The 22,571-nt window shown below is 41.1% G+C and overlaps 2 protein-coding genes across 8 annotated transcripts in view; both read right to left on the reverse strand.

Annotated features, from left to right (window-relative positions):
• rsu1 (Ras suppressor protein 1) overlaps positions 1-22,571 on the reverse strand; it is a 128,560-nt gene that overhangs the window by 62,992 nt on the left and 42,997 nt on the right. For all 7 annotated transcript variants that reach the window (XM_019253909.2, XM_019253912.2, XM_019253913.2 and 4 more), the window contains exons 3-4: positions 15,057-15,107; positions 7,042-7,162 (exon numbers count right to left, since the gene is read on the reverse strand). In XM_019253909.2, the coding sequence (XP_019109454.1) occupies positions 7,042-7,162; positions 15,057-15,107 (172 nt within the window). The remainder of the gene's footprint in view (positions 1-7,041; positions 7,163-15,056; positions 15,108-22,571) is intronic.
• LOC104938574 (zinc finger BED domain-containing protein 1-like) lies at positions 3,225-5,667 on the reverse strand. The gene is made up of 2 exons (XM_010754977.3): positions 5,046-5,667; positions 3,225-4,382 (listed from the first exon to the last, which is right to left on the reverse strand). Exons 1-2 carry the CDS (start codon positions 5,515-5,517, stop codon positions 3,352-3,354), a joined length of 1,503 nt encoding a protein of 500 aa, XP_010753279.2. The 5' UTR covers positions 5,518-5,667; the 3' UTR covers positions 3,225-3,351.

Below are 22,571 nucleotides of genomic sequence, written 5' to 3' on the forward strand. Positions count from 1 at the left end.
AGATAGCTTGTTGCTGAAGTTCCAATCTGCGTAAACAGACATCTGTGTCTCCAGACTAGAATATGTTGACAATAACACCTCCATGGGTAAAGACATTCTCTTTGACTAATTGTGGGCGTATAGTATTTGGGGTGTGATCTTTGGGTTTAAAGTTTATCCACCATCACAAGTTTGTCAGAATGTGAGATCGACTCAAGCATTTCAGATGTACTTTGAAAGTGTCTCTAATTCTCCTTGATCAAGCATCAATAAATAATACAGCATAATACATCAGAGGCTCCTGAACACTTTCTGAACTTCTGACCTCACCATTGACCTTTGACTTCAGCAATAATAAGGGGAAATGCAAAATGACATCAGCTTTACCCGCCACAGTCAAATTCAACCAGTGAATGACGTGAAAAAGGGTATTCTCAAACAATTTATCAATCAAAATGCACTTTTGTTATTGCTGAGAGGGGAGGTCGCACTAATAAACGGCACAATTCTGAATACATACTGTAGATCTCGTGCTTACAGACTACTTGACACTGCACCGTCAAGTATAGGGTACTGTTCATGAAGAAGAGGCTGGTGGAAAATATTTGTCAAAAAGGAGAAATGTGTTGGTGTTTCCAAGAAAAATGGAGCCATTTCAATTTATTCCCCAATAACACAATATTTGATGTTATTATCCGACTCATCATGGTGAAAAATACTTGCTAAGAAACTTGCAAGGATTACTGAGAACACATAAGATAAATTAACTGTTGGAAGGTTTGAGAATTTTAGAATGCAGTTGTCTTATGTATTGGGTATTATGTATGACCCACATATTACTGCATCTATAACACAAGACAGTCAGAGGAGAGGAATGTTAAATTCACTGAGCCATGTTGGCTAAATTATTAGATTAGCTCACACTTTGTTGGAAAACAAACTGCTTCATATAATGAGAAGAAGCATGTTGACTTTTTGTCTGAATTTTACAGCCATTTTGAATGCTGGATTGTGTTTTCATATTGTGGTAGACACTTTTTTTTCTTCTGAAGGGTAGATTTAGTATTGACTCATGACTGCTGTGCTGTTGTGGACCTGAAATGAATACTATTTATTTGGTATAATCTACAATAATTAATGACAGAAATCATCTAAAATATTCCTGAATGTTGAGCTGGTGTTTCCAAACAGCTCTGTCCTCAATGGCAGAGTGACCAAATAATCAGCTGTTTGTGTTTGTGTGCACAAAGAATGGACCGGTCACAGAGATGACTTGTATTTCAATTCTGTTATCTGTGTTTGACAAATTAGATTAAGCACTTACAAGGTTCACACACTGATCACATGTCCACTGACAAACACACACAAGCAACAGAAAAATAAACAGATGATGAAAAGTGAATGCACAGTGTGAATAGCAGTATGAGGCTTACACTATCCAGATGATGTTTGTCTGTGGATCAATACACACTCAGGCTCCTCTCCTAATCCTCCTGTCACTGGTACACACAGCTGTGTATGTTTGAGTGTACACATACTCAGACATGTACTGTCTGTTTAAGCATTACCTATGCAGAAAATGCTGGTGGTATGTCACTCTAAGGCAGATTAGGTGTGTTTCAACTGAAGTGTGATTGAACCTGCATTTAGACCAACTTTTAAAAACAACTCTGACTTACTTATTTGTTCTCTGTCTTGTCATACAGCCTTATGAACCAAATCAAGTAGGAAGGTTCAAAAGTTCAAAGCTAACACTGTACCCAATTCTGGGCTGGAACAGCCTGAGGGGCCGATTTGGGTTTTACTGTGGAGACTAGAGACAGAGATGGAAAGGGGACTCTAGTGACCTCAGTAGAACATGATGTGTGTTTGTGGGTGTGTGTGTGGGTTTGGAGGATGATCAGACAGTAAAGAAGCCTGGCCTACACACTGAAAAAAGTGACTTTTTGGTGTAGTAAACTCTATTATAGTAACTGTCGTAATTTCTACCTTTTTAACTATAGGGGATGAGAAAGTTTTACTTTAGTTTTCCTCATACTATTTAAATGATTGATAGTTGTATGTACCAAACCTAGAAATACTACATAAATTTTACTCTGAAAGTGTAGCACTTTGAAACGCACGCATGGCGCATGTGCACAACACAACAGGACTGGCTCTGCACCACCGGACGTTACAGGATCAAAGAGCAAGGTGTAGCACGTACAACAGTCATCTGCAGGTAAGCTGTTACCGTTCTGTTTCAAAGTTGTGATAACATATAGGCCCGCATGTATTTTGATAGTTTGACGCAAAGATATGTTACTGTCCATAAGTTCATTTAAAGTTAGCATAACGCTACATTAGTCCGGGCTGGCTGTAAGTGGAGGGCTGCACTAACGTACACGCGTTTACTGACAGAGACAGAGGCCTCTGAGTCTCTGAGAGACCAGCTGCTTCATACAAAGACACTTTCTTTGACAAGAAGATAGTTAGCACGGCTAGTAGCATGGCTGTGCCGTGTGTTGTGTAGCCCACAGCAACTTCGTGATGTGCGGACCGAGGAAGAGGAACTTTTTGAAGACTGCTTGGTATAGCATGATTTTAATCATTCAAAAATAAATTTTACGACAAGTTAATCTAATGTCCAAGTTAAGAGGAAAGCAGACAACGGAACAGAGATATTCTTGTAGGGGTGGGCGATATAGCCTAAAATTTATATCACGGTATAATTTGAACCATAGACGGTAGACGGTATATATCACGGTATACTTTGGTATGTTACAGTACTAACTGTTAACAGTATTAACAGCTTCTTAATAGGCACCAGAGCCCATGGTAAAAGCATTCAAGCAGGAAGCTGTTTTTTAAACTATTAAATAACATAAGTCAAGAATATGCCAAGAAAATTTATTGTGCAAAACTGTAATTGTACAAAACATAAAACAAGTAACTTCACTTTCAAGTTTCTTAACATGGAATATAAACATGCATGATATTTAAATAATAAAAAATAGTACAACAAGGTAAAATGGGTAACTTTGAAATTGAAAATGACTTGAATGTGCAAAACAACAATCAACTTTAGAGGTAAACTCAAGCCTGTAAACAAACATACCCAAACATATATAGGAAACACAAAATTGAAAATGACTTGAATGTGCAAAACAATCAACTTTAAAGGTAAACTCAAGCCTGTAAACAAACATATAGACACAAAATTATCAAATGGAGTGCAAAATCAATAAACTTAAGAAACTTTAGAGGTAGTTATGCTACAGTACTTCAACTCCAATAGCTTCCTTTGGTTTCGTTTCTGTAAACAAAATTTTGTGTTTGTTTTTGTGCTTCTCTCATACATGCAAGCAAACACTGAACATCATTTTTACACATTTACGGCAAATTTTTAGCCAAGAACACAAGCCTGTCCACATTCTCTGGCTTTAGTGCAGCTCGGTGGCACGTAACAATATTGCCACCTGTACTAAATGCCCTTTCTGATGGTGCACTGGTTGCCGGAATACACAAGTACTTCCGGGCCAGGCTTGCCACTCTAGGAAAATTTGCCTGGTGCAGCTTCCACCACTCTAATGGGTCGGCCTCTCCATCCACATCCAGTGCCTGCAGGTAGCTTTGTAGCTCTACCTCAATGGCATCTCTGTCAGCGAGAGCAGCTGGGCCAGGAATGGATGCCTTTTTGAAAAAGCTGCCCAGTCTGCGCTTAACCTTCTTGGCCTGTCCAGCTTCAGCAGCTGCTGTGCTGGTATGTGGTGGTGAATGTGTGGATGATGCAGCTGACAAGTGCTTTTCCAACAGGGCCTGAATTTCTGCCACTGCTTTTGTCTTGATGTAATCTTTTCGGTTGTCTGCTATGTATGATATTTTGAACCGTGGATCAACTAAGGAGGCCATATCCAGCACGTCATCAGTGGCAGGATCAGCATACTTTTCATTTAAGTATTGGAGAATGGCCCTCTTCATATGCTTTGTTAGTTCTTCTGTGTCATCATCACCTGGAGCCAGAACCTTGTTGTTAAGGACATGGAGCACAGGTTTAAGATAGGACACACTAACATAGTCCTCGCCAGAAAGTGCATCTGTGAACTCCATCAGTGGACTGAGGGCCTTGTTTACTGACTCCAAGACATCAATGTCCTGCCAAGTAGGTACCAGGTGCCTGTTTTTTTTGTCCTCTTTCAGGACCTGTGTGATCGCTTTCTCCTGCTCTAGCACCCTCTCAATCATTTGCTGCCGTGACCCCCATCTTGTTGGAGTCTCTGTGATGAGGCGGTGATGAGGCAGGTGTAGCTCAGCCTGGGCTTTGGCCAATGCTTTTCTCCTCTTATTTGTGTAAGAAAATGCACTCACAATTTTCTTACACACTCCAACTGCACGGTCAATCCGGGGCTCCTTCAAACTCGCTTCTGTTGACAAAATTGTGAGAGATTATTGGTCCAGCTCCAGTAACAAAACACATAATACTAGAGTACATCAAGATATGGGTCTAAATACAAGCACAATCTAATACCAGATTACAATACAAAACAATATCTGTTCAATTCCATGATGAAGGCTTTTTTGACACATCTACATTTCCAGAAAAACAGGTAGGCTATCTGTACAATATTAAGGACATGGCAGTTGATACTCATGTTGTGTCAAATCTACAGGACAGAATTTCTCTGTTTTTTAATGACAGTTAAACTTGTGTCCATTGTGACCAGTGCCCATTGTGCCCTACAAAGCCAAAATGCAACAACTACATATTTTTCAAATTGAGTTTAGAAGTTAATTTATTGTTAATTAATTATTTGTGGTGATAGCTGATTTTTGTAACACCTGCTTTGTCTTGTAACTATATCTCATTTCCTATTACATAAGTACATAAAACATCACCACTATTGTAACGGGATTGCGAATGGTTCCACTTGCCAGTGTATTCACTGTAGGCGTGTAGTGAAATTGTCTTCTGGCCCTTTAAGACGAATAAACTTCTATAGCACTGCACTTTGCCTTTGTAGGGCAGCATTGTATCAAGCAAAGAACTGGCTATGCTTGCCATTATCCAACAAAAAATATAAACTTACCAATGGCCAGGTGAAGCCTGTGGCCGAAGCACTGGAGTCCTGTCCAATCATTGAGTCCCACTGCTTTAACGACATTAGCGCCGTTGTCAGTGGTGATGCATACCTGCAACTCTTCGTCAAGTTCCCATGACTCGAGCGCTTCCCTGAGTCCCTGGGCAATCAACTCCCCTGTGTGGTCGTCAGGGAAATACGATGTTTGCAGACATTTGCCGCACAACTTCCAGTCGTCGTTAATGAAGTGGATTGTCAGGCTGATATACGGGTCCATAGTGCGACTCGACCACAAGTCCGTGGTGGTTGCATAGTGTTTTATGTCACAAAGCTCTTTTAACACTTCATTGCGAACCTCGTCATGCAGTCTGGCCACTTCCACCTGGCTAAAATATTTGCGGCTTGGTACCACGTAACGTTGATCAAGCGTCTTCACCATGCCTAAAAAGCCGCTTCTCTCTACGGTTTGGAAAGGCACCATGTCTTTGCACAAAAATATTGCGATGGACTTCGTTATGTCAGTCCACCGCTGGCTTTTTTTATCATACGCTACGCCTTTTGAAAATGCCTGGGTGATAGACTGCTGTTGTGTAGTGCCAACTTTTTTCCTTCCACCCAAAGACTGGCTTGGCTTTTGCGCGTCACCACGCATACGTTGGCTTTCTTCATATTCCAGAACGTGTTTGGCTTTTAAATGATAAAACAGGTTACTTGTGTTTCCATGTTTAGCGATCACTGTCGCCCGGCATATCCTGCAGAATATGTTCTCCTGAGCACTATCTGGCACCTTGTAGCCAAACCATGTCCATATCACAGACGTTGAGCCGGTCTTTTTTACGAGCTCCTCCTCCTCCATGCGCTCACTGCTCGCAGCCATTTTTCTTCCTTCCTTGTTGTGGTGACGCAATGAACTATCGCGATAGGAAGGTATAACCCAAAATCTCTACCGTTGGTCAAATTTATACCGCATACCGTTTATACCTTTTATACCGCCCACCCCTATATTCTTGCATTCATTCTTCCCTGATAATGAAGTCACTTTGAACGATTCATGAATTCTATTATTTGTTTCTCAATAACATTCTTCTTTTCTGTTGTACGTTGTATGCAGGAGGACAACCAGAGTGATGTCAGTAACCACATCCTCAAAATACTCGTCGTCCATGGTGCTGATGAGGATCCAGTCAATGTTAGACACCTTAAGCTGTTCATTTTTAATGAACATTTAAATGTTGAAACTCCGCTGTTTCAGAGTGTAGGTTTGTAAGATTTTAATTGCATATTTGAGAAGTGACTGTTACCAGATCTATGTTAGATGTGGTGTATAATGTGTAATAGTGTGTATTTGTTCTTTACCAGTAATACCAACCTTTCAGTAGTATGATACAAATTTGGATATTTTCCTTAAGAAAATATACTTGGTCTTTCTATCCTGACCCTCTCAGAGAAGTTGTTTAAAGCCTGTTTGTGTGTTAAACGTTCTTGAATATCTGAGTATTATATTTCTGTAACAGATGCTGAAATTCTGTTTCAGAGGGTTGCAAGTTTTTCACTGCATATTTGAAAAGCACTATTCTAGATATGTACTGTATGTACAAAAGTATTGGGACACCTGCACAATCTAATGCTGTTGACAGTGTTCCTAATATTTTGGCACAATAGTGTACATTGGATGTAGTGTATGCCGTGTAATACTGTCTGTTTGTTCTTTTTATGTCAGTCATGTCAATGTTAAATTTATGGCTGCCCCATAAAAGTTTAGGCAAATCAATCCACAATAGTAATGGATTTACCTTAATGGTACTTGTTTGTTGAACTGTTCAAAATGCAAAATAAACACTTGAATTGCATTGTAATTTAGTTGGGTAATATGTGACAGAGAAGAAGAAAGGGATGGTGTGTGTGTGTGTGTGTGTGTGTGTGTGTGTGTGTGTGTGCGTGTGTGTGTGTGTGTGTGCGTGTGTGTGTGTGTGTAACGATTTAAAGAGTAGTACATATGATATACCCGAGGTTGAGGTGCTTCAGCTTCTGCAGACTGCTGATCTGAGTAGGCAGCTCTTCAATCTGGTTATTGAACATGTTGAGAACTTCCACGTTCTTCAGCTCAGAGATATTAGCAGGTACCGCTGCAAAACACACATACAGAGGAGAGACAGACGGACAGACGGACACAGACAGAGAGACAGACACACAGACAGACACACACACATATACAGTGGTTAAGACCCATCAGCTGCCTTAATTTGTGCTACTCTACATGTTGACATTTGAACACATATTGCAGTTTCTCGCTTCACTTCCATGTTTTTTCCCCTATCGTCTACAGCCACAGATCAGGAAGTTTATGGGATTATCAGGTTGATCAATGGAAGAAGAGATATGAAAGCAGTGGAAGAGTAAACCAAGCAGGCCCTGACCTGAATGCTGCCAGGAGAATGAGTGTTAGAGAAGTGACATCTGTGCATACTGATACTATGTCCAAGGGACCTCTGTGTGTGTATGTGAGAGTGTGTGTTTGTGTAGCATCACAATACAGAAGTTCTTTCACTTTCTACTTATGAAGGGGTAAAGCACGTAGTGAATTGTAATGATAGACAGATGGTGACACTCAGATGAAGACTGCCACAAAAACTACATAAAAATGAAAAAAGTGAAAATGTCTGAGTCACTTAGGCACGATTTCAGACCAGTTTGTTTCTGTAGCTCTTTGTTCATTAACTATATGCAGGATCAAGGGGGAAATATCTACCCATCCAAACACTTGAAGAACCTGTTGGAATAATCTGTTGTCCAGGAGGAAGAAAAAATGTGAGTGACCACTTTGTTTTTGCCAAAAATTAAACTGTGGACGTAGTACAACTGCATACCCACAAAATAAGTCATATTAGACTTACCATGAATCAGCAGCTTTTATAAAAGTAATCAGCACTTTGATTTGTGACTCTTGAAAATAATAATAGATGAGCTCCACCAATCTGAAGATCAGATGAGTTCAACACTGATCTTAAAGAGGAAGAGCACTGATAATGAAGAACAGGGGCCTCATGTACAAAGCATGCGTACGCACAAAAAAGGGGCGTACGTCCTTTCCCACGTTCAAATGTATCAAACGTGAAACAATCGTAGAAATGTGCGTGCCCCACGCCAACTTCATAGCTGTCGTACGCACGTTTCTACAGCTATTGTTCCTTTGGCGACGCTTAGAGGTGACACTGGGAAACTGTTAATAATGTGAAAACAAGTAGTCATCAGAGTGATGTGCACATCAGAGACACACTTATGAACTATTAACACACGCAGGTGTTTGCAATTATATAGGTGGATATAAAAGCATGCGCAATGTGATTAAGAAAATGATATTAACAAAGACAGCGTTAGCGTTGTTAGAGGACCTTGCAACGGACCGCCGTGAGCGATTTAAGGAACGCAAGGATTTACTTGCAAACCATGATAATTGGCTCATAAGCCGATTTCGGTTACCAAGGCCAGTGTTACTGGAGTTACTGCAGAGCTGCGGCCGGCCCGAGAGCGCAACGGGGGCCGGCGGGCCGGCTGCCTGACTGCGCTGGGGTTCCCGGCAACAGGGGCATTCCAGCGGGAGCTGGCCGATCGGTCAGGAGTGTGCCAGTTAACCCTGAGCCGAGCCATGCCAGCTGTGTGGGACGGAATCATCCGAATGTCTTCCTGGTACATCAGATTCCCGTACAATGCTGTTGAACAGGCCGACATTAAAGCACAGTTTGCAGCGAGAGCCGGTTTCCCTAATGTAATCGGAGCTATTGACTGCACACACATTGCTATAAAAGCGCCATCACAGGATGATTTTTTTTATGTTAGTAGGAAACATTTTCATTCCATCAATGTTCAAATCATATGTGATGCGCGAATGCAGCTAACTAACATCGTGGCAAGGTGGCCTGGTTCAACGCACGACTCATTCATTATGACTAACAGCATTGCTGAGAACAGGCTGGAGGCTGGCACGGTGCGCGATGGGTGGCTTCTATTCGTTTAATTGTCCCGTATGTAACGCTGGATTACATACGAAACAATTAAACGAATAAACTCTTTACTTACCCAGAAGCCGTGCCAGTGTGCCAATGCACATTTGGGCATGTGGCATTCAAATATCATGTTTTTGGTTTTCTTTATTTTCTGCTGGTGAAATTAGAGCTGCAGAGCTTTCTAACAAGCCCCTGATTGTCTCCCTGTGTTCAGTATTCTTGTCAGTAAAAGCGGGCGTAAAATGTCAGCCGCAGCGCCACACCTGTCCACACCTGTGTGTGCGCTGCTCGGATCCCACGGCATTTCCAGCCTCACACACACGCTCCCACTCACGTCTTTTTTTGGTCATATTCATCCCTGTTGACAGGGAACCAAACAGAATCTCCACTTAATTTACTAGAATATTTAGCTCAGACTCTGTAAAATTCATTTTCTTTCCTTTGTTCATCGCGTTATCTGATCGGGCGAAGAGGTGAATCTCAGGTCCGGGGCCTATTTAAATAGATTTGCATATGTAAATGGGGCGTGGACAGGGAGGAGTTGCACGTGCGCTCAATTCCACGTTGATTGGCATGTACAAAAGAAACGTGCTTGGATCCATGCGAACGCACACTTTGATACATCTGAATATTTTTGTGCGTACGACAGTTTCCGGGTTCTGGCGTACGGCAAGTTTTAGTAGGAAATCCACGCAAGTATTCGTACATGAGGCCCCAGAGCTGTTGAGGTCTAACTATTCATCGAGTAAGGATGTTGGTCAGACAAGTCATTTGAAAATATCACATTTTACATCATGAAAGATTGGTCATTTAATCACAGCAGAGCACTGGAAACAGGCTGGGGGTGCTCCCATGTTAAGGATGAGGGTGGATGATGTGTGTCCACCCACTCTTACCACCTGGGGTCTATCAATCAGGAAGTCAAGGATCCAGGATTGTCATGCACAGAGGTCCCAGGTCCCCAGTATGAAGGGACTATGGTGGACTATGGACGATGTGTGCTTCTGCTCATTGGTTCAGACGGTAAGAAAACGGTTTACCATGTTTTCCAAAGAATGGGATGGGATGGTTTGGGAGAGGAGAAGATGGAATCCTTGAGCAGTTGCTTGAAGCACTTCACTACAGAGGTGAGTGTCACTGGGCGGGAGTAGACAGAGTGAAACCAGGACACATCAGCCCTGCAGGACAGGTCACAGTGCCATTGTTTACAGTACAACAGCCAACAAATAGATGGTCTGTGTTGTGTCTGAGAGTCAGTAAAGAGCTGCTGGTTTCTAAAGGTTTCACTGGTTCACAGAGGGTGTCACAGATCCACTTCATTTAGCTGGCCTCTCTCTCTATGGGCCACTGACTAGAGCTCAATCAATGGAACACCACAACCTTCTATCCCGGTGGACAGACCTACAGTATTTATAAAGGTCCTTTGTACAATATATGATATTGATTTCCATATGGGCCCTGCTGTGTGTTAGTGTAGCTGGGGAACCGCTGAATATCAGTATGTATGTTGGTGAGTTTGAGGAACAAAACTCCATGAAGGCAATGACAGGTGACATTCAGACGTTCAGCTTCCCATTCACCACTCTCACTCCGTTTGTGCATTCATGGAGGCTCTGCCACTTCAAGTACTGTTCAAAACTGATTTCTGTTAAGCAGGAGGGGGTTATATATCCCTCCAACACAGAGTCTGCATTGATGCAGGCTTATGAACCACATATATGTCATTATGAACCACATATATGTGGTTCATATATATAAGTTCTGTGCCGTTATTTTTAAAGGATAAGTATTAAGTTAGAGGAAGTAAGTGTATTTTCACAAATGACAAAGCCGATCAGATTAAAAGAAAACATTTAAATAAATGTAAAAGAATAAAATAAATAAATAAATAAATAAATAAAAAGTCTTTGCTACCTTCATACAGCAGCAATATTGCCTCCTGTCTGACAGCCCGGCTGTATTTGTAGGATCACTAAATGATACTGATAGAATGAATATAACATAACAGTGATATTTACTGCCACTTTCAGAGGCCGTACCGGCTGGGACAGCTGACAGCTAGTTTGGAAGACTAGTGTTACTGAGCATACCTTAAGAGTGCCTGCAGGTAGGTAACTGTGCTAATTATAGTATCCCCATTTGTGTCTAATCTGAGCTTTTATGGAGTGAGATGTCTACAATCTTTTCATCTCCAGCAGCAGATTAGAAAAAACACCAGAAGCTGAACATGTCACAGAATCAGAGAGCACTGAGGAATGATGCACTAACACACCTATCCGATGAAAATAACATCCAATGTTATTTCTACAATTTGTATAACAATGTACTTTATCTGAGATTTTTGCTTCTAATACCAATGTGGATTATTAAATAATAAAACACTTTTACTTTCATACTATCCTGTCAAAATGTTTCCCACAGCGTAAAATAGATTCAACTAAACAAAAAAAAAGTGACTGGAAGACTGTCATTAGAGTAATGAAGGGAAAAACTGCTTCATCACTTTGTGGTAACCTTCTGTTTTATACAGTAAGTATTTTAATATGTTAGAATTTCTGATGGTAGATTCAGATTTCATCATGTGATCTGCTTTCCTGCTCACATAAAATAAGGGAAGGAATACAAATTTTGAGATAAAAATGACAAATTAGTATTATATTATATTAAAGAATAAACAGATAATATCATGATGTTAATACACAGTTCAAACTTTTGGTAATTTAAATGTTTCATGACACAGCTAAAACACAGCTTAATGTGTGCTGACCTCTGCTGGTCACCACTGAATATTGCAACAAGGACTATATTCACCTTCACACGAGGAGTGTCACTGAGGATGGTTGCTCACCGTGGCTGACAGCTGTCCATTCATATATAAAGAAATATAAACAAGTTATGGCAAAAGAAGGATGATTAATAATCATCAGTAGCTTCCATGATGATCTGGAGGGACAGTGGACAGTGTCACACTTTTTAAATAAACTGATGTTTCATTAATGCCTGGTTGTGATTGAGTCAACAGCATATCAAGGGGCAGACTGTGATAAAAGATTGGGATTCTAATGTCAGTCAAGCCCAGTCTCCACCTTCACTCCATTCACAGACGACATACACCTTTTGTAGAAATATAGTTTTTATTTATGGTTTATGTCAGTAGCATATGTTTTACTTAAGTAGGTAGCATGGCTTTCCAACATGGAAGCAGCTCTCTCTGTACAAAAGTCTCCCCTTAAAGTGCCGGAAGAAAAATTTAGTGTCTGATATAGATTTTTTGTTGCATTAGATATTTTCACAGCACATCACAGCATCCAAAATATTTCAGTCATAAAATAAAGTACATTGTTAAAGCTAATTGTAAACAAAATTAATACAATGAACTGCTAACTATCCAGTGGATATAAATACATTTTGTTAGTGTTTAAAATTATTGTAGAATTAATTCTTGCTAGAATCATATAACAATATAGCAGTAAGAGGAGCTGCCCCTTTAGAATATGAAACAGGCATTCAGAATGAAATCAGCCCTGTGTGTTAAGATACACAGCACATGTAACACATTCAGGAAATCCAGTTTCAGTAACAGACCTGGGGCCTCATGTACAAATACTTGCGTGGATTTCCTACTAAAACTTGCCGTACGCCAGAACCCGGAAACTGTCGTACGCACAAAAATATTCAGATGTATCAAAGTGTGCGTTCGCATGGATCCAAGCACGTTTCTTTTGTACATGCCAATCAACGTGGAATTGAGCGCACGTGCAACTCCTCCCTGTCCACGCCCCATTTACATATGCAAATCTATTTAAATAGGCCCTGGACCTGAGATTCACCTCTTTGCCCGATCAGATAACGCGATGAACAAAGGAAAGAAAATGAATTTCACAGAGTCTAAGCTAAAGATTCTAGTGAATGAAGTGGAGATTCTGTTTGGTTCCCTGTCAACAGGGATAAATATGACCAAAAAAAAAGACGTGAGTGGGAGCGTGTGTGTGAGGCTGGAAATGCCGTGGGATGCGAGCAGCGCACACACAGGTGTGGACAGGTGTGGCGCTGCGGCTGACATTTTACGCCCGCTTTTACTGACAAGAATACTGAACACAGGGAGACAATCAGGGGCTTGTTAGAAAGCTCTGCAGCTCTAATTTCACCAGCAGAAAATAAAGAAAACCAAAAACATGATATTTGAATGCGCACATGCCCAAATATGCACTGGCACACTGGCACGGCTTCTGGGTAAGTAAAGAGTTTATTCGTTTAATTGTTTCGTATGTAATCCAGCGTTACATACGGGACAATTAAACGAATAGAAGCCACCCATCGCGCACCGTGCCAGTCTCCAGCCTGTTCTCAGCAATGCTGTTAGTCATAATGAATGAGTCGTGCGTTGAACCAGGCCACCTTGCCACGATGTTAGTTAGCTGCATTCGCGCATCACATATGATTTGAACATTGATGGAATGAAAATGTTTCCTACTAACATAAAAAAAATCATCCTGTGATGGCGCTTTTATAGCAATGTGTGTGCAGTCAATAGCTCCGATTACATTAGGGAAACCGGCTCTCGCTGCAAACTGTGCTTTAATGTCGGCCTGTTCAACAGCATTGTACGGGAATCTGATGTACCAGGAAGACATTCGGATGATTCCGTCCCACACAGCTGGCATGGCTCGGCTCAGGGTTAACTGGCACACTCCTGACCGATCGGCCAGCTCCCGCTGGAATGCCCCTGTTGCCGGGAACCCCAGCGCAGTCAGGCAGCCGGCCCGCCGGCCCCCGTTGCGCTCTCGGGCCGGCCGCAGCTCTGCAGTAACTCCAGTAACACTGGCCTTGGTAACCGAAATCGGCTTATGAGCCAATTATCATGGTTTGCAAGTAAATCCTTGCGTTCCTTAAATCGCTCACGGCGGTCCGTTGCAAGGTCCTCTAACAACGCTAACGCTGTCTTTGTTAATATCATTTTCTTAATCACATTGCGCATGCTTTTATATCCACTTATATAATTGCAAACACCTGCGTGTGTTAATAGTTCATAAGTGTGTCTCTGATGTGCACATCACTCTAATGACTACTTGTTTTCACATTATTAACAGTTTCCCAGCTTCACCTCTAAGTGTCGCCAAAGGAACAATAGCTGTAGAAACGTGCGTACGACAGCTATGAAATTGGCGTGGGGCACGCACATTTCTACGATTGTTTCACGTTTGATACATTTGAACGTGAGCGTGGAAAAGGACGTACGCCCCTTTTTTGTGCGTACGCATGCTTTTTACATGAGGCCCCTGGCCTTTGACAGAGAATCCTCGGACCTGTTACGCTCTTCTACTCACAATTAAATGAATTAAAATGATGACATGTAAGACTTCAGTCACAGTTTCACTTAATGTACTGAAACATTGTCTGCTGTATAGCAGCTTAAGTCTTTGAAAATGAAATGTCACATGCTGTTTTCATTTTAATTTAAATATAACTTCTATAAAAAGGAAAATCAGGTTATTGTTTATGTTGCATTTTCATTGTCATTTGAATACTGTCCATGGTACAGTGGGGCACAGTGTAAAACAGCTTTTCCATTTTAATTTTAATTTTAATATGGTCATAACACACCTGTATGAGTTATGTGAAAATGAAAATGCAATTTATTTATATTCAAATAATACATACATATGTGAGAAATGACCATACTATTGTGGAATATACTGTATAATTTAATTTTCAAGTTGACATTATCATTCATATGCAGTCACCTTCAGGCTTTCATATAGTTTGGTTTGCCATAACCATTAACACTGGTTACTGGTTGAGTTTTGGAACACTTTGTTCTCTCACAACACATGGCCTTATCTGGTATGCAGGGGTACTCATTCAGTCATTAATTGTATGTTGCTGTATTCATGGCTTCATTCATGCATTTCTTAGCTGTATTCATTTATTTGTATGTTTATGTAGATTGCGTAAATGGAGTATGATTTTTACCGTTCACAAGTCAAGAGCTTGGTTCTGTGAGAGAGCTGCTTACCTGTGAGCTTGTTGTGGCTGAGGACCAGCTGAGTGATGTTAGACAGCGTGACTGAAACGACACAGAACATCATGTCAACAGCACTGCAACAAACTCCTGTTTGAGATCATTCTTTTGTTGTAATTTATAAAATTACTATCTCTCTCTCATATATATATATTAGTGCTGTCAAAATTAACGCGTTAATTTTGTCGATTAATTTTAAAGAATTGATGCGTTAAAAAAAATTAACGCAATTAACGCGGTTTTGTTTACTTCCGGTGGCGGCCGCCATTTTGGATGTGGCAAAGTAGAGCTTTGTTTCCCAGATATATTAGTGTGTGTGTGTGAATGGGTGTATAAGAGGCATTAACTTAAAGCCCTCACGAAGACTGCGCCCTGCACGGTCACCCACATTGCCCACAGCTAAAACCGGTCCTGCTTGTATTAGTTTACGGGCAGATCTGCCACATCCAATATGGCGGACGTAACGTATCGCAGCAACGGACCAACCTGCTCAATGAGGCATCTATGTATATGTCTATGATCTATCCTAACTAAAGGAGAGTCTATGTATATATGTCTATGATCTATCCTAACTAAAGGAGAGTCTGTTCATATGTCTATGATCTATCCTAACTAAAGGAGAGTCTATGTATATATGTCTATGATCTATCCTAACTAAAGGAGAGTCTATCGATGATGATGGTCACCTAATGATTCTATCCTAACTAAAGGAGAGTCTATGTATATATGTCTATGATCTATCCAACTAAAGAGAGTCTTGTATATTATGTCTATGATCTATCCTAACTAAAGGAGAGTCTATGTATATATGTCTATGATCTATCCTAACTAAAGGAGAGTCTATGGCGAAAAGATGGATAAGGACGGACTTTTAGGGGGAACATTTCATTTTAAAAAGTTGCCTGACGGATGACCCAGTAGTGACGATGTAGGAGACAGTCGCTTTTGAGAGGCCTCTCGGTGGAACTGTTAATTTGCTATTTTAAATACCACAACTGCACAAACAACTCTGGATTACAGCTAAAGAGTCAACCCGGCGTGGAAATGAGTGGTTCTAAATCTAAGGCGAGTGCTTCAAACTGCCCGGTCACTCCGGTGGGGCAGCAACTGTAGCTGGAAAACTTTCTAAGATGGCGGCTGCGAGCATGGAAGCAGCAGCTCACCTGGTGTCGCCACCGACTCCGCAGACTCATATCAATGAGCCCCTAATTTCTGAATTGGAAAACAACGGGCCTCGCTCGGAACGACATGTCAGCCTTAATTCTGGAGTCATAAACCACTGCAGACCTCAGTGGACGCCCTTCAGGAGACTGGTGACAGGATTTAATAGCCGCCTAGCGCTGCAGAGACACTAGCCGGGACAACTTCGAACGCATATCGAGCACGGAAAAGACAGTGAAACTATTGGAAGCCCAGAATAAATCTCTTCTGGACCGTCTTGAGGATCTTGAAAATAGGTCTCGTAGAGTCAACCTCCGGATAATTAACATTCCTGAGGGCAGCGAAAAAGGCCTGGACCCGGTCCAGTTCATATCTGATCTGCTGATGGAAAACTCGGCCCCGACATCTTACTAACCCCCCGGAGATCGAGAGGGCACATCGCTCCCTAGCCCCTAAACCTGGTCCGGGAGGCAGGCCCAGACCTTTCGTGGTGTGCTTTCACCGTTTTCGGGAGAGGAAGAAGGTGCTGCGTTGGACCAGACAACACCAGCTTAAATACCGTGATATTGGCTTCGAGTTACCCTGACGTCAGCGCGAATACTGCGAAGAAAGAATGGCTTCAACAAGATCAAGCAGGCTTTCTATCAGAAAGGAATAAAGTTCAGGCTGCTCTTTCCTGCTCGCCTTCAAGTTTCATTCGAGGAGAAAATATTCACTTTTTTCTCCATTATTATTTGTTCTTCTCACATTTTTACTGTGTTCAGGAAATGCTAAAATCGCCTTCTCTGTTCTTACTCTGTTGGTTAATATGAGGGCTTAAGTGACTCGTCCGGTATTTCGCTCTGCCTATCTACCTGAGCTAAACATTAAGGTTAAGCTGATTCAGTAGCTTGGTAATCCTAGAGTTATATGTGTGTTCTTTAAGAGGTGGTATGCATTGATTTTTTTTTTTTCTATTCACCTTGATGCCTTCCGAGCAGAGATATGGAAGTAGAAAGGTTTATCCTGTTAGGATTGAAGAAGTGGGCATCTTTGTCTTTGTTAGGTACAAGTGTATGGGGAGGATGGGAGGGCCTTGGGAGGGGATTTATTGGCTTTTTTCTGTTTTTGTTTCTGTTTTTTTTTTTTTTTTCTCATTTTCCCCTTTATTTTGTTTGGCTCAGGAGTTGCATGTCAGGTGTGGGAGAGGTGTCACTCCAGATTTATTTATTTATTTATTCTGTTTTATAGAACATGACAACTCAGGATAAGACTCTCCGCTTTATTTCTGGAACCTGAAGGGTGCCAACCATCCTGTTAAACGTAACAAGATAATGACTCATTTAAAGCATCTTAGGGGTGACATTTTCTTTTTACAAGAAACTCACCTCTGCACTTCCGAAGTCCAGCGTAACAAACGCCCTTGGATAGAGCATGTATTTCATTCTAGATTCCCTGTGAGGGCGAGAGGGGCGGCTATCCTTATACACAAGAATGTTCCATTTGAATTAGAAAACTCCATTGAAGACCCGAACGGTCGATTTGTGATCATCTCTGGTAGACTATGCAACATGCCTGTGATCATGGCCTGTGTATATGCTCCCACATGGGACGATGATAAATTCATCACAGGTTTTTTTTCCTCTCTTCCAAAAGTTGATGACCACTACTTGATTATGGGTGGTGATTTCAATTTTGTTCAGAATCCCTCCCTTGACAGATCTTCCACTAACCCTCAGGTGTTATCTAAGTCAGCTAAAGTTTCTGGACACATATAAACACAGTTAGGTTATTGACCCATGGAGAGCTACATCCCACTCAGACAAAGCCTTTTCCTTTTTCTCCCACGTCCATCACTCATATTCGAGGATTGACTTTTTTCTTTTGGATAATTATTTTCTGCCTGAGGTTCGCTCGTGCGAGTACCATAGTATTGTTATCTCAGATCATGCCCCTGTGTCTACAGAAATCAGGTTCCCCAGTCGTGTCCCCCCCCTCTAGACAATGGAGACTCAACTCTTCTTTGCTAGCACAGGCTTCCTTTAAAGACTTCCTTAATACACAGATTTCCTTGTTCTTCGATATCAATGACTCTCCAGAAATATCTAGATGTACTTTATGGGAAACTTTTAAGGCGTATATGCGTGGGCAAATTATTTCGTATGTTTCAAACCTAAAGAAATTAGAGAGGGCCGAACTAGAATCGATTACCAAAGAGATTTCTAAAATTGACAAATTATATGCTGTTGCTCCCACCTCCGCCCTTTATAAAGAACGTCTCCAACTTCAATCAAAATTTGATTTATTAACTACTAGCAAAGTACAAAAACAGTTATTTCTTATCAGACAACGCTATTTTGAGACTGGGGACAAAGCTGGAAGATTGTTAGCTCACCAGGCTCGTACAGCCGCTTTATCTAGACTGATCCCCAAAATTAAAGCCACTTCAGTGAAGTCACCTCAAACCCTATTGAGATCAACAAAATATTCCACTCTTTCCATTCTGACCTCTATGCCTCTCAATGTTCACCAGATGTTTGGGAGGAGGATAACCCTTAGAACAAATAACTTTTCCCTAAGTAAAGGAAGATCTGTGTAGGTGTGTTGGGTAGACCGATTTCTGTCACAGAAGTACAGGAGGCAATCATGTCACTTCAGAATGGAAACCCAGGTCCGGATGGGTTCCACTGTTGAATTTTTTAAGTTATTCTCTGCTGCTGTTGCACCAGCCCTTCAGAACATGTATAACGAATCCTTTACAAGGGGGAGCCTGCCTCCCACCCTGTTAGAGGCCTCTATTTCTCTCCTACTTAAGAACGATAAAGATCCTATGCTGTGCGGTAGTTACAGGCCAATCTCCCTTCTAAATGTTGACCTAAAAGTCCTGTCTAAAATCCTTGCCCAAAGGCTACAGCAGGTCCTTCCAAGTTTAATATCACCTGACCAAACAGGTTTCCTGCTTGGGAGGCACTCATTCTATAACACAAGGAGGCTTCTAAACATCATTAGTGGCCCTAGTTCTAACACAGTGGAGGTGATTATCTCATTGGATGCAGAGAAGGCCTTCGACAGAGTGGAGTGGAGCTTCCTTTTTTTCGTTCTACAGAAATTTGGTTTTAATTCAGAATTTATATCTTGGATCAAACTGCTCTATGCCAACCCGGTTGCCTCAGTTCATACAAATGGACTCCAATCTGCCCCTTTCCCCCTTCACCGTGGAACCAGACAGGGCTGCCCTCTCTCCCCCCTCCTATTCACCATAGCTATTGAACCTCTAGCCATCTGGCTGCGTCAGGAAAGTGGGTTTAAGGGCATCATTAGAGCAGGGAAAGTTCACAAGTTGTCGCTATATGCTGACGACCTCCTATTGTACATGTCTGAACCATCATCCTCTCTCCCGGTGGTTCTAAGTATCCTCGATAAATTCGGGGCATACTCAGGCTACAAACTGAATCTCCAAAAGAGCGAGTTTTTCCCCATCAACACTCAAGCCAAGAATATACCTTCGTCTTCTTTCCCATTTAAATATTCAATAGATGGATTTAAGTATTTGGGGGTCTACATCACAAACTCAATTACCCAGCTTTTCCCTGCAAATTTTTCTCCTCTGCTTGAGAGGTGCAAACAAGATTTTGATAGATGGTCCTGCCTCCCATTGTCCCTAATTGGTCGTGTCAACTTGGTTAAGATGGTTGTCTTGCCCAAATTTCTGTATCTTTTCTCACATATCCCTATTCTTATCAAAAAAATCTTTTTTAGAGCACTTGACCAATTAATATTTCTTTTCTCTAGGGTAATAAAAATCCGCGCATCAGGAGATCTGTGTTACAGCTCCCAAAGGCTCGTGGTGGTTTAGTGTTGCCCAATTTCTTACACTACTATTGGTCTTGTAATATTCACAAGCTCTTATACTTGACCACCAACCCAGGAGGGGTAGAACGACCGGCGTGGGTGGACATGGAGTTTAGATCCACCACTACGTTTTCTCTTCAATCCCTGGTTTGCTCTCAACTCCCACTGACCCCCGCCAACTATACCTCAAATCCTATAGTGTATAACTCACTTAAAATTTGGATTCAAATTAGGAAAAGCCTAGGCCTTCATAGAGCCTCAATCCTCGCCCCCACAATGAACAATCACCTATTTATGCCCTCTTGCACCGATTTGACCTTCCGAACGTGGTCAGAGAAAGGACTGACCAAATTAAAAGACTTTTATAACCAAGGGACTTTCATGCCCTTTGATGTGCTTTCAAAGAAATTCGACCTGCCTAGATCCCACTTATTTCGCTTTTTTCAGATAAGGCATTTTATCCAGAATCAGCACCCTACATTCCCTAGCCTCCCTCCAGATACTCTGATGGATTCATTACTATCTCTTGACCCTGGACAAAAAAGACTAATTTCCATAATTTATAACCTTATTAACCTTGCTATTGACACCCCAGTGTCTTCCTCTAAGGATTCATGGGAACAAGAACTTGGACAAACGTTTCCTGAGGATTATTGGCAAAGAGCCTTGCTACTGGTACACTCATCTTCAATCTGTGCGAGACACGGCCTCCTGCAGTGCAAAATACAAAAAAATTCTACACTAATTTAAGGCTATCTCGAATATACCCCAATGTGTCCGACTCATGTAATAGGTGTAAACTATCCCCAGCCAATCACTCTCATATGCTTTGGTTTTGTCCTAGGCTAGCCACATTTTGGGCTGATATATTTAAGACTCTTAGTTTAGCATATAATACTCCAATCTACCCTGACCCCCTCTTGGCTCTGTTTGGTACTTCCCTACAGCCTAGTACCTCTAAAACGATGCAAACTGTTCTGGCATTTACAACCCTATTGGCTAGACGACTTATACTTCTTAACTGGAAACTTTCTCAACCCCCCATCACGACAGGTGGGTGAAGGAGGTGTTACTGTCCATAAAATTTGAAAAGCTCAGATTCTCCCTCCAAGGTTCCTTGAGCTTATTTGAGAGGACATGGAGACCTCTCTTACATCATATTGAATCTTTAACATCTTTGCCTGACTGCACTGATTGAGCCCCCCCCCCCCCCCCTTTTTTTTGTTGTTTTTTTTTTTTTGTTATTTTATTTATTTATTTTATTATTATTATTAATTTTTCTTTATTATTATTTATTTATTTTTGTCACTTATCATTTTGTCCCTATTGGTAGTTATTTGCTTATTGTTCTATGGGGGTAATATGTAAGGGATTGTGGGAGGATAAAAAGCATAATACAGAAAAGCAATGGAAGTTTCTGCTGTTAGGAATGATGTATTCAGGATTGTTCTTGGACTGCTACAGTACTTCCAATAAAGAAAGATATTAAAAAAAAAAAAAAGTTGCCTGACGGCTCGTTGGACAAACAACGGCATTTGCACAGTTTGCAAGCCGAATTTAAATCCACAGAAGTAACACGACTTAACATATCACCTCAAAACAAAACCCCTGTCTACACTACAAGAGTGTGGCACTCGTCGTAATTTCCTCATTCTGGCTTTTCTCCGTTTGCACTGTGCATAGTGCACCTTAAGCCAATAAAATGAATGAATTTAAATATACTTTCTCTGTGTTTATTCTACATTAATTTGATCATTTTACATAAATAAATATTCATTATAAGCTTCAGTCTCCGAAAAATGCATTTAATTTATATTGATACATTTATTGATAGATTCATCGCGTTAATTACAGAATTTTTGTTTGCGATTAATTAGTTTAATTTTTTTAATCGATTGACCGCCCAAATAATATATATATATAATTATATATAATAATATATATATATACTCCCGTGGATGAGCATTATTTCTTCTAGATTCCCTGTGAGGGCCGAGAGGGGCGCATCACTTTATACACAAGAATGTTCCATTTGGAATTAGCAAAAACTTCCAGTGAAGCCCGAAACGTCGATTTTGATCACTCTGGTAGACTATAGCAACATGCCTTTGATAATGGCCTGTGTATATGCTTCCCACATGGGAGCGTATAAATTCATCACAGGTTTTTTTTTCCTCTCTTCAAAAGTTGATGACCACTAGCTTGATTATGTGGTGGTGATTTCAATTTGTTCAGAATGCCTCCTTGCACGATCTTCCACTAACCCTCGGTGTTATGCTAAGTCAGCTAAAGTTCTGACACATATAAACACGTTTAGGGTTATTGCACCATGGAGAGCTAGGCATCCACTCAGACAAAGCCTATTTCGTTTTCTCCCCGTCGCATCACTCATATTCGAGGATTGACTTTTTCTTTTGGTATTATTTTCTGCCTGAGGTTTTAGCTCGTGGCGGTTACCATTATATTTTATCTCAGATTCATGCCCCTGTGTCTACAGAAATCGTGTTCCCCAGTCGT

This window comes from Larimichthys crocea, chromosome I (assembly GCF_000972845.2).
Source record: "Larimichthys crocea isolate SSNF chromosome I, L_crocea_2.0, whole genome shotgun sequence".
Taxonomy (NCBI): Eukaryota; Metazoa; Chordata; class Actinopteri; family Sciaenidae; genus Larimichthys; species Larimichthys crocea.